This window comes from Sitophilus oryzae, unplaced genomic scaffold, assembly GCF_002938485.1.
Source record: "Sitophilus oryzae breed Bouriz unplaced genomic scaffold, Soryzae_2.0 scaffold_1165_pilon_pilon, whole genome shotgun sequence".
NCBI classification, from domain to species: domain Eukaryota; kingdom Metazoa; phylum Arthropoda; class Insecta; order Coleoptera; family Curculionidae; genus Sitophilus; species Sitophilus oryzae.
In genome coordinates this window covers 305,983-317,188 of record NW_022145799.1, presented here as the reverse complement: position 1 = coordinate 317,188, position 11,206 = coordinate 305,983, and the positions used below count along the sequence as shown (strand labels likewise).

At 32.2% G+C, this 11,206-nt stretch overlaps 3 protein-coding genes across 3 annotated transcripts; 1 reads left to right on the top strand and 2 right to left on the bottom strand.

Moving 5' to 3' along the window:
* Positions 1-2,298: 2,298 nt before the first annotated feature.
* LOC115887726 (GTP-binding protein 10 homolog) lies at positions 2,299-3,826 on the top strand. The gene is made up of 6 exons (XM_030907204.1): positions 2,299-2,511; positions 2,565-2,782; positions 2,839-3,057; positions 3,116-3,354; positions 3,408-3,531; positions 3,585-3,826. The coding sequence occupies exons 1-6, from the start codon at positions 2,384-2,386 to the stop codon at positions 3,815-3,817; spliced, it is 1,161 nt and encodes a 386-aa protein (XP_030763064.1). The 5' UTR covers positions 2,299-2,383; the 3' UTR covers positions 3,818-3,826.
* A 2-nt stretch (positions 3,827-3,828) lies between these two features.
* On the bottom strand, positions 3,829-5,507 carry LOC115887718 (probable tRNA N6-adenosine threonylcarbamoyltransferase, mitochondrial). Its single transcript, XM_030907194.1, has 7 exons — positions 5,276-5,507; positions 5,087-5,220; positions 4,775-5,031; positions 4,519-4,726; positions 4,316-4,464; positions 4,113-4,258; positions 3,829-4,059 (listed from the first exon to the last, which is right to left on the bottom strand). Exons 1-7 carry the CDS (start codon positions 5,476-5,478, stop codon positions 3,870-3,872), a joined length of 1,287 nt encoding a protein of 428 aa, XP_030763054.1. The 5' UTR covers positions 5,479-5,507; the 3' UTR covers positions 3,829-3,869.
* A 792-nt stretch (positions 5,508-6,299) lies between these two features.
* LOC115887917 (sterol regulatory element-binding protein cleavage-activating protein-like) lies at positions 6,300-10,755 on the bottom strand. Its single transcript, XM_030907453.1, has 4 exons — positions 10,165-10,755; positions 9,843-10,064; positions 7,957-8,230; positions 6,300-7,099 (listed from the first exon to the last, which is right to left on the bottom strand). Exons 1-4 carry the CDS (start codon positions 10,738-10,740, stop codon positions 6,714-6,716), a joined length of 1,458 nt encoding a protein of 485 aa, XP_030763313.1. The 5' UTR covers positions 10,741-10,755; the 3' UTR covers positions 6,300-6,713.
* Between the last annotated feature and the right edge of the window lie 451 nt (positions 10,756-11,206).

Sequence of the window (11,206 nt, the reverse complement as noted above, 5' to 3'; positions counted from 1 at the left end):
TCCAGGACTGATGTCAACGCTGCCAATCGATTTTTTAGAAAAGAAATTATAACACAGATGTTTTCAAAAAATTACATAAATTTATGTGAGAACTAGGTATATTATTGTAAAGGACTTAGGATATTTTTATGTCTTACCCTTCTGTAAATATCAAAAATAGATGCAGCAACACAAAATATACACAAAAACAACGCTTCAGTTGCAGTTAGAATAAAATTACTTTAACATGAATAGTATGCTACATGCGAATATGAAATCGATGAATGGCTTATTAATGATTTTGCAAAAAAATAGAATAAAGGACAAATTGTTCCCACGGGAGAACTTGCACAATCCAAATATTTTATAGATATTGAGTGAAAAAAATAAGGAGCATGGTCAGCTATAAAATTATCATAAAGCACCTAAAAAGCTTCCTTATTATATTATATCTATTCACTTATGTAAAATTGACTGTTACCTGATATGCGTACTTCGATACTTATCAGATAACTGTATATTACAAACTTGCCAACACTATAGTACAACAAAATTAGATCCAAATAAACATAAATTGATCTCATTTTAAACTAATTATTTTATTTTGTCCTATCCGTCACATTTTGTTTGTTACAGTTTTTATAAAACATATCTATAAGGTTCGACACGTGTCGACATTTTGAATATAGTGTGTTGTCTACAACTTCCCGATTTGATAATAATATTTTGTATCAATATGAAACCTTGAGTTGATTTTTAAAATTTATCTAGGACCTATTTTGATCAAGAAAATTGTCAAAAACATATTTTTTGGTGAAATTATATATTTATCATCACGACAGTGCTAGTAAGAAAGATGCCATTGCAAGAAAAAATTCTTCAGAAATTAAAATTAGAGTTTTACAAACAAAAATATATTTTTCTCTTTGAGCGAAGAAATTATTTCGATAAAAAATATTTCAGTACCTAACACAGTAGCTGTTTGTTGTTTTAATTTAAAAGTACCTGTATTGTTTTTTTTTCTGTAATTTTTAGATAGGTATCCATCTGTCAAAATAATTTATATTCTCCTATTTAATACTATAGAATGACTTTGGCAATATTATATTTTTTATTTTAGGTTTTTCAATATTCCAGGGATAAATAATTTTTTAACAAACACTTTTTAAAGAACAGCCAATGATATTGGCTGTTTAAAAATTGTAAAATATATTGATTTTACAATGTTACGATATGGGACGCTACTGGATTAGGGCATCAAGGCATACGTGATTATTAACGTAAACATAGAACGTTTTTCATTGTAAATTTTCGATCGGGCAATTGTATTTTATAATAACTCTTATTAGTTTTGTTTATTATTGATACGTCTATTAAATACTTGAAATAAGTAAGTAGCACAGGTATATAGCACTGAAATTTAGCAAAATTGACAAAAGATTTATTCCATAATCAATAAAATTCCAAAAGTCACGATTAGTCATGGTTTATTACTCTTGACAATATCGCAATAAAAACACACTTGTAAATTACAGTATCTGTTGAGTTTTTTTTTGCAAAAAGGTGCAAATATCGAAAACTGTCAAAGCTACTTGCTTTTTTAAGCCCAAAAAATAGTTTATTACATATAAGGTAGGTTTATATAAGATGATTTTTAAATGGTGTAGGTATATTTTCTCCATTTTTAGCAACAACAATTTGCAATATATAAAAATACAGACATATATCTCTAAATATAAAATTTAGATCTTTCAATAATTTTAAGAATCTATTACTAGTCTAGAGGTACAAGTTGATAATTCGTATTGACCGTCTTTTATTCCTACCCGTATTTCTCAGTGATGTTACTGTGCAGTAATTAATTCGTTGCAGCTAAAATAGCCACACGTTAGTGAGTACACCGAATACGCCAATACGTAGAGATAAACCCACCTCTGTATTAATCTCTGGGCGGATACGTTAATGAAAGTTCCGCCTTTTAGGATAATCCATAACCTGTTTCAGTTTTCATGAGTAATGCCGAGATTACTGATAAAATTGGTAAAAGATAAACCGGCCTCGAATTTTCAATCTTATAACTTATAAAATTTTGAGTCAGCTAGCTTACAAGAAGTCCTTAAATGAAATATTTTAAAAAATCCCATTATAAACGTGAGCGACAATTCGAAAATATAAAAATACTCGGGACTTTGGCGCCATCTGTTGACTAGTAGCTTGATCATGAAGTACGGTTTATGTGTTTATAGCTATATTTATATAATCGAAATACTGAATTAGAAAATATAGGAGTTATTTGCGTAATCTGTGGTCTAAGTAAATATTTTCTGCTTCTGTAACCTCAAACCCAAAACCTCAATTTTTATTTTTTTATAATGAGAATAAAATCAACAAATTCGATTCAAAAATGGTATATTTAACTCGTATAATACTCGAAAAAATAAAGAAACGTACAAGAAGATATTTGAAAGAAGGCTTTAGAGATTCTCTACGCATTTTCGTGTCCGGAGGTGCCGGTGGAAATGGGCTTCCCAAGTAGTATTTTTTTTTAGAAAATTGTTTATATTTTGTTAATTTTTAATTGTTAGATTTGGAGGGGCCGGCGGAAAAGGTGGCGACGTTATTGTAGAAGCCAAAGAGGGTATCACTTTAGATACAGTTTTCAAATCCAATGTCTCAAAAAGATTTCTGGCCAAACCAGGAAAACACGCTTCACATAACTTTATCCTTGGACCACCAGGAGAAGACGTAACATTTGATGTGCCTGTCGGTGTTACTGTATACACAGAACTTGGAAAGAAATTAGGTATAATTAAGGCTTTCTTACTATATCACTGGTATTAGAATAATTGTTATTTGTAGGTGAATTAAATCAAGAAGGTGAAAAGTTAGTTATTGCCAAAGGTGGAACAGGAGGACATGCAAAAAATGGTTTCTTAGGAACCAGAGGTCAGGTGTATCACATTAGACTGGATCTTAAATTAATTGCTGATGTTGGTTTAGTGGGATTTCCTAATGCTGGAAAGAGTACACTATTAAAAGCTATTTCAGATGCCAAACCTAAAATTGCAAGTTATCCATGTATGCTTATACTTACATATTTATTTTTGATTTTTAATTCTTAATATTTTTTTATCAGTTACTACAATAAAACCAAATCTTGGTGTCATAAATTATAATGATCTTAGGCAAATATCGATAGCAGATTTGCCTGGTTTAATTGAGGGAGCTTATAGAAACAGAGGCATGGGACATGAGTTTTTAAAACACGTAGAAAGGACAAAATTACTGCTTATGATTGTTGATATAAATGGTTTTCAGTTAAATCATCAGTATCCACATAGAAGTTGTTTAGAAACCATAATGCTCTTAACAAAGGTATGTTGGAATTAAATTTTATACAGACTATTGTCAGTTATTAATATCTTTAGGAATTGGAATTGTATAATGAGGAACTCCTAGATAAACCTTCTATGTTATTAATTAATAAGATGGATTCTGAGGGTGCAGAACATTTGTTTAACAACATTAAAGGGCAATTAAAAGAATTAAATAGTCAGTATCTATTTTTTCATTATTAATTATATTCTTAAAGTCCCATATTTTAGATTTCATATCCCAATATGAAGAAAATATGAGACCCTCTAGGTTATTAACATTCTCACACATAATCCCAATATCAGCTAAAGAAGATCGAAGTGATATTGAGCTTGTTAAGAATAAGTTAAGGACTTTGTTAGATGTAGTAAGTGAAAATGAACAGTTAGAAAATAACGAAAGTTATGATTTATATGGAGAAGTTACCAAACCACTTAAGGAAAGAGGGCCTAAGTTAATTTGAAAAAATAAAACTTGTATATATTCTATTTTTTATTTATAATAATAAAATCTATTTAATTTTTTATTAAAACATTTTCTTCTTCGTCTATATTTAATTTTGATTTATATAATTTAGAAAGTCTCACCCAGTTACAACTTATATTTTCATTAACAACATCTTCTATTAATCTTTTTCCCAAAGGAGAAGATTTTTCTATTTCAATGTTGTCAAATTCAGTATAAATGCCTATGCCAGCCTTCCACCTATAATTTAAAATGTAGTTGACATGCAAACATACTTTACAAAAAAGATTTACCTTTCTACTCCATTCCAAGCAATCATAATACCATTGTCTGTACATAATTTTGGGGGTGGCCTAACTAATTTATAATTCAAATTATCGCATACAATTTTCAGTGCTTCAGCTATAAAATTATTACATGCTACACCACCTGAGACAACCTTAAAAATATATAGAATGTATTATTTTCTTAAATTATATTGTTGTATATAAATTACCAGAGTTTGTTTATCAGGAGGAATAAGATTCTTTTTAGCTACGTATTCTATCCCTCTTTGTACTCTGTGACATAAATGTCTGGTAGTAACCAAAAGAAACGATGCACATAGATTTTTGTAATCAGGTAGAACAGCATCAGGTGGTAAATCTGTAAATATAAAATTGATTTAGATTAAAAACTTTATATTTTTTAACACTTTACCATATTTTCTTTCTTCTCTAAAGAGATGGTGTAGACAAACATTTTTTACACCAGAAAAACTAAAATTGCAATCTTTATATTTTATCATCGGAATGTTAAATCTAAATTGTAAAGGATTAGTTGCTTGAGATGCTGCTAACTCTATTGCTTGTCCCCCAGAAAGGGTTGAGTATTCAGGTAGGTTAGTAAGTTTCAACCTTCTTGATATCTAAAAATCATCATTATATACCTATATTGGTTTATTATTTTAATTTACTTTGTCAAAAGCTTCTCCTGGAGCATCGTCTATACTCTCCCCTAATAACAGAAAACTATCCACATTTTCAACTACTGATAAAAGACAATGACCACCACTAATTAGTAAAACTAAAAATGGAAATTCTATACTCCTATCAAACATTCTTGCTGTTAAAGCATGGGCTTCCATATGATGTATTGGAATAAACGGTTTACTATACTTTTTACAGAGATATTTTCCATATTTTGTCCCAATAAGTAAAGATAGGGGCAATCCTGTAAAGATAAAGCTTTACTTATTTAATCCGATATTACATAAAGGTGATATTACCAGGTCTAACAGTTGCTGCTATAGCATCTATTTGATTTATTGATAAATTAGCTGCGTCTAGAGCATCCTGAACTACTTTTTCTATGGTATGTCTATGTAAAGATTCAGCCAAAGGAGGTATAATACCACCATTTCTATATAAATAGTTTGTAATTATTCTCAGTAATAACACCTCTACATCAGATTTACCGTAAATGAGTTAAATGTTGAGAATGTAAAGCTTCTCCAAGTATTTTCCCTTCGGTATCGACAATACCGCAACCAGTATCGTCGCAGGAAGTTTCTATACCCAAAATTATGCCTGGTTTAGAACTCTTATATCTCTTAATAGATCTGTTTAGAGTTCTATTCAATAATCGAGTAAAATAATTACTTTTATTTATTAAAAACATTTTTAAACTAAAAATAATTATAGGGTTAAGTCAGAAAATTCTTCTTTTTTTATTAGTTTTACGGCCTAAGCTGCCAGGGCTATACGGTCGATGGTTAGAAAATTACATTTCTCTTCTTTTCATAATGTTGTCCAATAGTCACCTACACGACAAACAGTTTGGAATAAATAATAAATAAATTCTTTAATCATATACAATATTTATTTATATATGATTCGGATTTATTGTTACGTGTAAATATTACATTGTGTAAAAAATTCTTTTATTACACACTCATCCCTGACCAAACCAAAAGTGAAAAAAATATTTTTTGTTTGATTTGACTGGATTTAGACTATTTTTTCTGGGGGTATTTGTTATGGTATTTTTTTAAAGCAAAAAAAGTAATGCCATAGGCGTGTCGGTGATTTTACTTTGTTACAGGAATTTTAATTATTTCTGCAGGAATATTCCCTGGCAGGAATTAATGGAATTACTAGTTTGAGAAAAAATCAATATATATTTTTTAATTAAAATAGTTTTATTTAATATGTTATACAAAATACTAAACTAATTAACATACATAATAAAATAAGCGTTATTATTACAAAATATTTTGAAAATAAATTAATCTTAAATTAAAAACAGTGATTAAAAGATAAAAACAATTATTTAACGTCTTCTAGACATGTAAAAGGCACAATTATTTTGTTCACTTTAAGAACTTTACCAAACAATTTAATACGTTAGAAATAATGTTTTACAGCACTAATTTACAATTTTCAACGCGCTCGCAGCTACCACTATTTACAGATGTATAAATATTAATAATTAATAAAAGTAACAAAGAAAAACACATTAGTTTCTTTTAAGTATTTGGTACAGGTGCGATAACAAAATCATTGAATAAAAAGACTAAGGTAGGTGTTTAACACAATTTTCATATTCATGCATTGACAACACTTTCTTTTATCAGTAGGGAATATTTCGACAGACGACATCCAAAAATGACCTGTCAGGAAATGCCCGGTAGGACAAACTCAAGGGGCACACTATAGTAAATATATACACTGTCGAATGAGTAAATACATGACAGTGACAGTTGTCATTTTTCCATGCTGAGGATACCCTGGACTGTTCCACAGAACAAAGATCTGTGGATCTCAATTACGCTCCTTCCTTGGTATTCTTATTTAATGAATAAAATAAATAACTCCTAAAGAATAAAGTTTCTCCGTAAGTCATTTGTCACAATCCTAATCAAACTTATGAGTAATCAATGGAAACCGCACGATTCTCAGCTGCTTTCCATAGTCGCACAAAACCGCGTCCCTTAACAGAATCAGTTGATTAATAAACACAAAAGGATCCCTACCCAACGTAATGTTTCTGACGCATTCACCGTTGCGCACGTCCCATATGATCAAGCCACCGTTTCTGCCGGTGGCCGCCAAGTGTGGGGCCAGCATTAGCACGTGATTGGAGAAGACCTGGCCCACCAATATGGTGTTGAGGATGTGGCCCTGGAACCGTTCCCAAACGCACAGCCTCTCGTCTATTCCTAGTGAGATTACGTAGCTCGCCGAATAAGTTATGGAAATGATGCAGCCGTCGTGCGCTTGGATGCTGTACATACACGTCCCTGAAAAAAAGAAGTTTAATACCTAAAACGGAAAGTAAATAACGATTTAAGCCCCCTCTGCGCATATCGTATTACCTGTCAGGTAAGATGGATTAAAAACTAATGTATACATTGGAAGTTTTACCTGCGAAAAGAGAAGGAGGGGTAGACCGAGCAACAGATAGAAAAAGGATGTAGAAGAGGACTTGAGAAGGATAAGAGTGGATGGGCGGAGAATAAAGGCGAAAGATAGAAACAAATGGAGAAAGATAACCAATCAAGCCATGAGCCTTTTAGGCTTTTAGAGCTATTATATTACTTATATTTTTTCAGTGCAGGTAGAATGACAGTTTTGTTGAGCGTATTACTTCTATCTCCTAAACAAAGAAGAACTTATGTTCTCAAACCATACCAATTCGATATTCTCTCCTTCAGTACTGGAACATAAATCCTCTCACAGCTTAGATGGGAAGGCCGCAGTATAGTCTACTTAAAACGTTTTGACTGAACATGGACTGAACAGATAAGACTGACAGGTAAAACTTTAAGTGTAGATGGGGCAATATAAAAGAGATAAATATACAGGATGTCCCAAATTCGAAGGTCACATTGGGATCTCGGAAATGTTAAGAAAGAGGTTAAAATTATAGTAAACTTTGATAATTTAAAATTTAAAAAAATACAAATACTTCCGAATATATTCGGTAAATAAAAACTGAAATATTGTAAAAGCGATATTATTTTTCGTTGCTATATTTGAAGAAATATTTTAAAATAACTGCTGGTATTATAAAAGGTAGAGGGAATTACGGCATCTTAATTCCCGTTAACATAAGCTTATATTAATTCAGCAAGAAATAAAATTATTTTCTACGTACCTGAAAGTAGGTCCCAAACACATAACATGCCGTCTTGCGATCCGCTTCCGGCCGTTGCCGGACACACCCTATCGATAAACAGACAGGTGATAGGGCCGCAGTGACCGTGCAACGTGTACACGGGGTCGCCATTGTCCACCCTGTACACTTTCAGGGTGTGATCCTGGCTGCCAGTCACTATTCTCCCTCCTTCGCAATCGAGGCACGTTATAGGCTGTTGATGTGCCTTTACGCTCAGTAGCTTGAAGCACTTCAAGTCTTCCTCGGAATCGTTCTGAAATAAATATCGAATAGAATTAGGTAATATCGCCATTGAAACAGAGAGTCATAGCAGAGATAAATGAAACAAGTTTAGATTGGAAAGTGTCCATAAGGACAATGTAAATACTATTTGGCGCTATTCTTGCAACGGTCGCGACCCAAAGCTTTTGATAATTTCGGAGCGGTTCGGCTTTTTCTGGAATTACGTCGCCAAATATTATTTATTCATATTTATTATTATTTTCTTTTATTTTTTTAAATAAAATACAGTGTCTTGCATATAAGAAACTTTATTTTATATACGGACATGTATGAAAATCAACGTTATGCCACGATCCACGATGGTTTTTGCAGTTCACAGTTCACACAGCTTTTTAAGTTTTTAATGCCACTTTTTCACAATTATCACGGGTTTAACCCGTGATAATTGACATAACACCTGCAAATTTAAATTAAACTCGCAAGATAGCAATAATTACTTTGAAAATAGACGGTTTAAACACTTTTCGGTATTTTTTCAATTTTATAATTATTATTAATTTCAATATACAGATTGTTAACTGGACTGTTACTTATTGGGGTTACAGAATGGCAACACTGCCTACATTCCAAATGAGTACCAAGCTGCCGACTCGTCTCGTCGCATCGTCTCTCGACGAGCGGGCCGAGGTTGCTATATTTCAACCATAAAGCTCTTGCCGCGAGTAATAAACAAATTAATAACCTGTATATAGGAACCTTCACTTTTCGGTATTTTTTCAATGAAGGCGGTTTAAATTTTGAAAGATTATATAATTTTTGAAGCTTCTGACCGTTTGCGGTTTTTTTACCAACCGCTATAGCAGCGCCGTACAACGTATGGGACTCAAAACAATTATACGCTTTACCGGGAAGCCGAGCATTCCAATCTAAATTTAGTTCCTTTATCTATGAGTCATAGATAATAAAAAATACAGATCAGTAGGTACTCTATTTCTTGCCAATTTGTACAAAACTAGCGCCCCCTAAAACGAAAAGTCAAACTAGAACGATTCTACTTTTATCCGCCGAAAATAGTTCTCTAGAAAAAAGTTAGTTATTCCAAAAGGAATAACAAAAAAAAAATCATTGTGACATTCGACAACTGTCACAATTATGCGACAGATGTCACATCACATGACGTAATATTATTTTTGTGACCACAAATTATAGAAAAATCGATAAAAAAGGCTTTATGGTGATAGTCACGTGACAAAATTAAGAATATAGTGTCTTTTTTTTATTTTTACTTTTTTAAGAATTACCGATTATTAAGAATTAAATTATTATTAGTTAAATTAATTCAAAAATTATATTTTTTAATTAATTTTCAGAATAATTTATTAATTATTATATAATTTAAAAGTAACCGTGGCAACATTAAACGTGCATTTGTCTATATTTTTATGACGTGCATTTTATTGTTTTTCCTATAGGTAGCAAAATGCTGAAAAAAGTGAAAGGAGAAAATAGGTCAGAATTTTATTTTAGTCTGTTTACGAAGATTCATAAATGTACAGGAACATATAAAAAATATAATTGATTTTACATTTTTCAAAAAAAATTAAAAAAATTGTACACTTTTGTTAAAATCTAAATTATTTTACCTGATTCTTTATATCTCTTTCTGAAATCGATCCCATCGATCCTGTGCGGATATGCGTCCTTCTGTAAGCACAGGTAAAATTCCAATCGACAGGCCTGCCCTGGTTGAATGTTTGCAATTGAAGGAGATCTAAAGAACCACGCACAAATCTAGCTGCGATAATTCTCGAACCCACTATCTTCACGTTGGTAACTCCTGATTGGTTACCATCTTCAAATATACACTGAAATTAAATGTCAACATTTTTATACCTTAATATACTTAATATAAACTACATACATAGTTTTGATTCACACTATTATAGTTATTATAGAAACCTTTACCTTAACTTTAGTACTGGTAGCCTCCCACAACTCAAGCCTACCATCCGCACAACCAATAATAATTAAATTATCCACATAATCCATACACCACACCGAAGACAGCTTGCTATTCGCACTGCCACAGTCGCTGGTTTTCCTACTGGAATTATTCGACTTGTTGCTATCCTGCCGGCTGATCTGTCTTTGCCTACTAGAGCTGGACTGTCCAGCAGCTGCCTCGTTGGACTTGGAATTACTATAATGAAACTTAAACACCCTGTAGAACTCGAAACGCGCGTCGAACGCGTCATCTGACGTTCTAGGTTTGAAGCTGGAGAAGTCGGTGTTTATCCTGTTGGTGAGTTTGGGGAAAACGTCATCAGTTGATGGAGGGGATGCTGACTCGTAATCGGACGGATCGTCGCATTCGTTGACGAATTTGTCGCTTTCGTCTATGAAATAGGATTTGCGGTCTATGACGTTAACTAGTTCTCCCGTACTGTTGTCCCAGATTTTCAGTTGACCGCCTAAACACACGCTGGCTAAATGTACCCCATCAGTTGCTATACATTCAATCTGAAATAAATGGTTTAACATAAGGATCTTTATAATAAAGGAATTAGGCAAAATACTTTTTTGAATATAGCGGACAATGATTGAATCCCAAATGAATTTTGAATTACTATTTTCTATTATAGTCTCTATTTCTTAATGCTTGATAGCACAAGACCCTCATTATAAATGCATTTTGTTGTGTACAGTGTGAAGTGTGACATGGCAAAAAATGGGACCAACGAGAACAATAACCAACGTATACCAATAGGTAATAAAGATATTCTCAGGTATTGACCGCACCAGTGTCGGGTATTAAGGAATTTTGTACTTGTACGTTACTTAATAAGTAAAGTACGTAATTGTACGTCTAGAGATTGGCCTCGTCAAAATTATCATCGATTGCCATTCTCCAGTAGTCTTTGACGACGCCGTTTTTTTTCGATCGTACGACATTTGTTTTTAATTAATGAAGGTGAAAACCAATAACCTAGAGGAGAACCTAAACAAT

Excerpts from the sequence above, each read along its gene's own strand:
- LOC115887726 (XM_030907204.1), top strand. The coding sequence starts at position 2,384 with ATGGTATATTTAACTCGTATAATACTCGAAAAAATAAAGAAACGTACA. Across the intron at positions 2,783-2,838 it reads AGAACTTGGAAAGAAATTAG|GTGAATTAAATCAAGAAGGT; the intron begins GTATAATTAAGG and ends TGTTATTTGTAG. Across the intron at positions 3,058-3,115 it reads TAAAATTGCAAGTTATCCAT|TTACTACAATAAAACCAAAT; the intron begins GTATGCTTATAC and ends TTTTTTTATCAG.
- LOC115887718 (XM_030907194.1), bottom strand. The coding sequence starts at position 5,478 with ATGTTTTTAATAAATAAAAGTAATTATTTTACTCGATTATTGAATAGA. Across the intron at positions 5,221-5,275 it reads CAACATTTAACTCATTTACG|AAATGGTGGTATTATACCTC; the intron begins GTAAATCTGATG and ends CTATTTATATAG. Across the intron at positions 4,060-4,112 it reads GCTTGGAATGGAGTAGAAAG|GTGGAAGGCTGGCATAGGCA; the intron begins GTAAATCTTTTT and ends TTTAAATTATAG.
- LOC115887917 (XM_030907453.1), bottom strand. The coding sequence starts at position 10,740 with ATGTTAAACCATTTATTTCAGATTGAATGTATAGCAACTGATGGGGTA. Across the intron at positions 10,065-10,164 it reads CTACCAGTACTAAAGTTAAG|TGTATATTTGAAGATGGTAA; the intron begins GTAAAGGTTTCT and ends ATTTAATTTCAG. Across the intron at positions 8,231-9,842 it reads AAAGAGATATAAAGAATCAG|AACGATTCCGAGGAAGACTT; the intron begins GTAAAATAATTT and ends TATTTATTTCAG.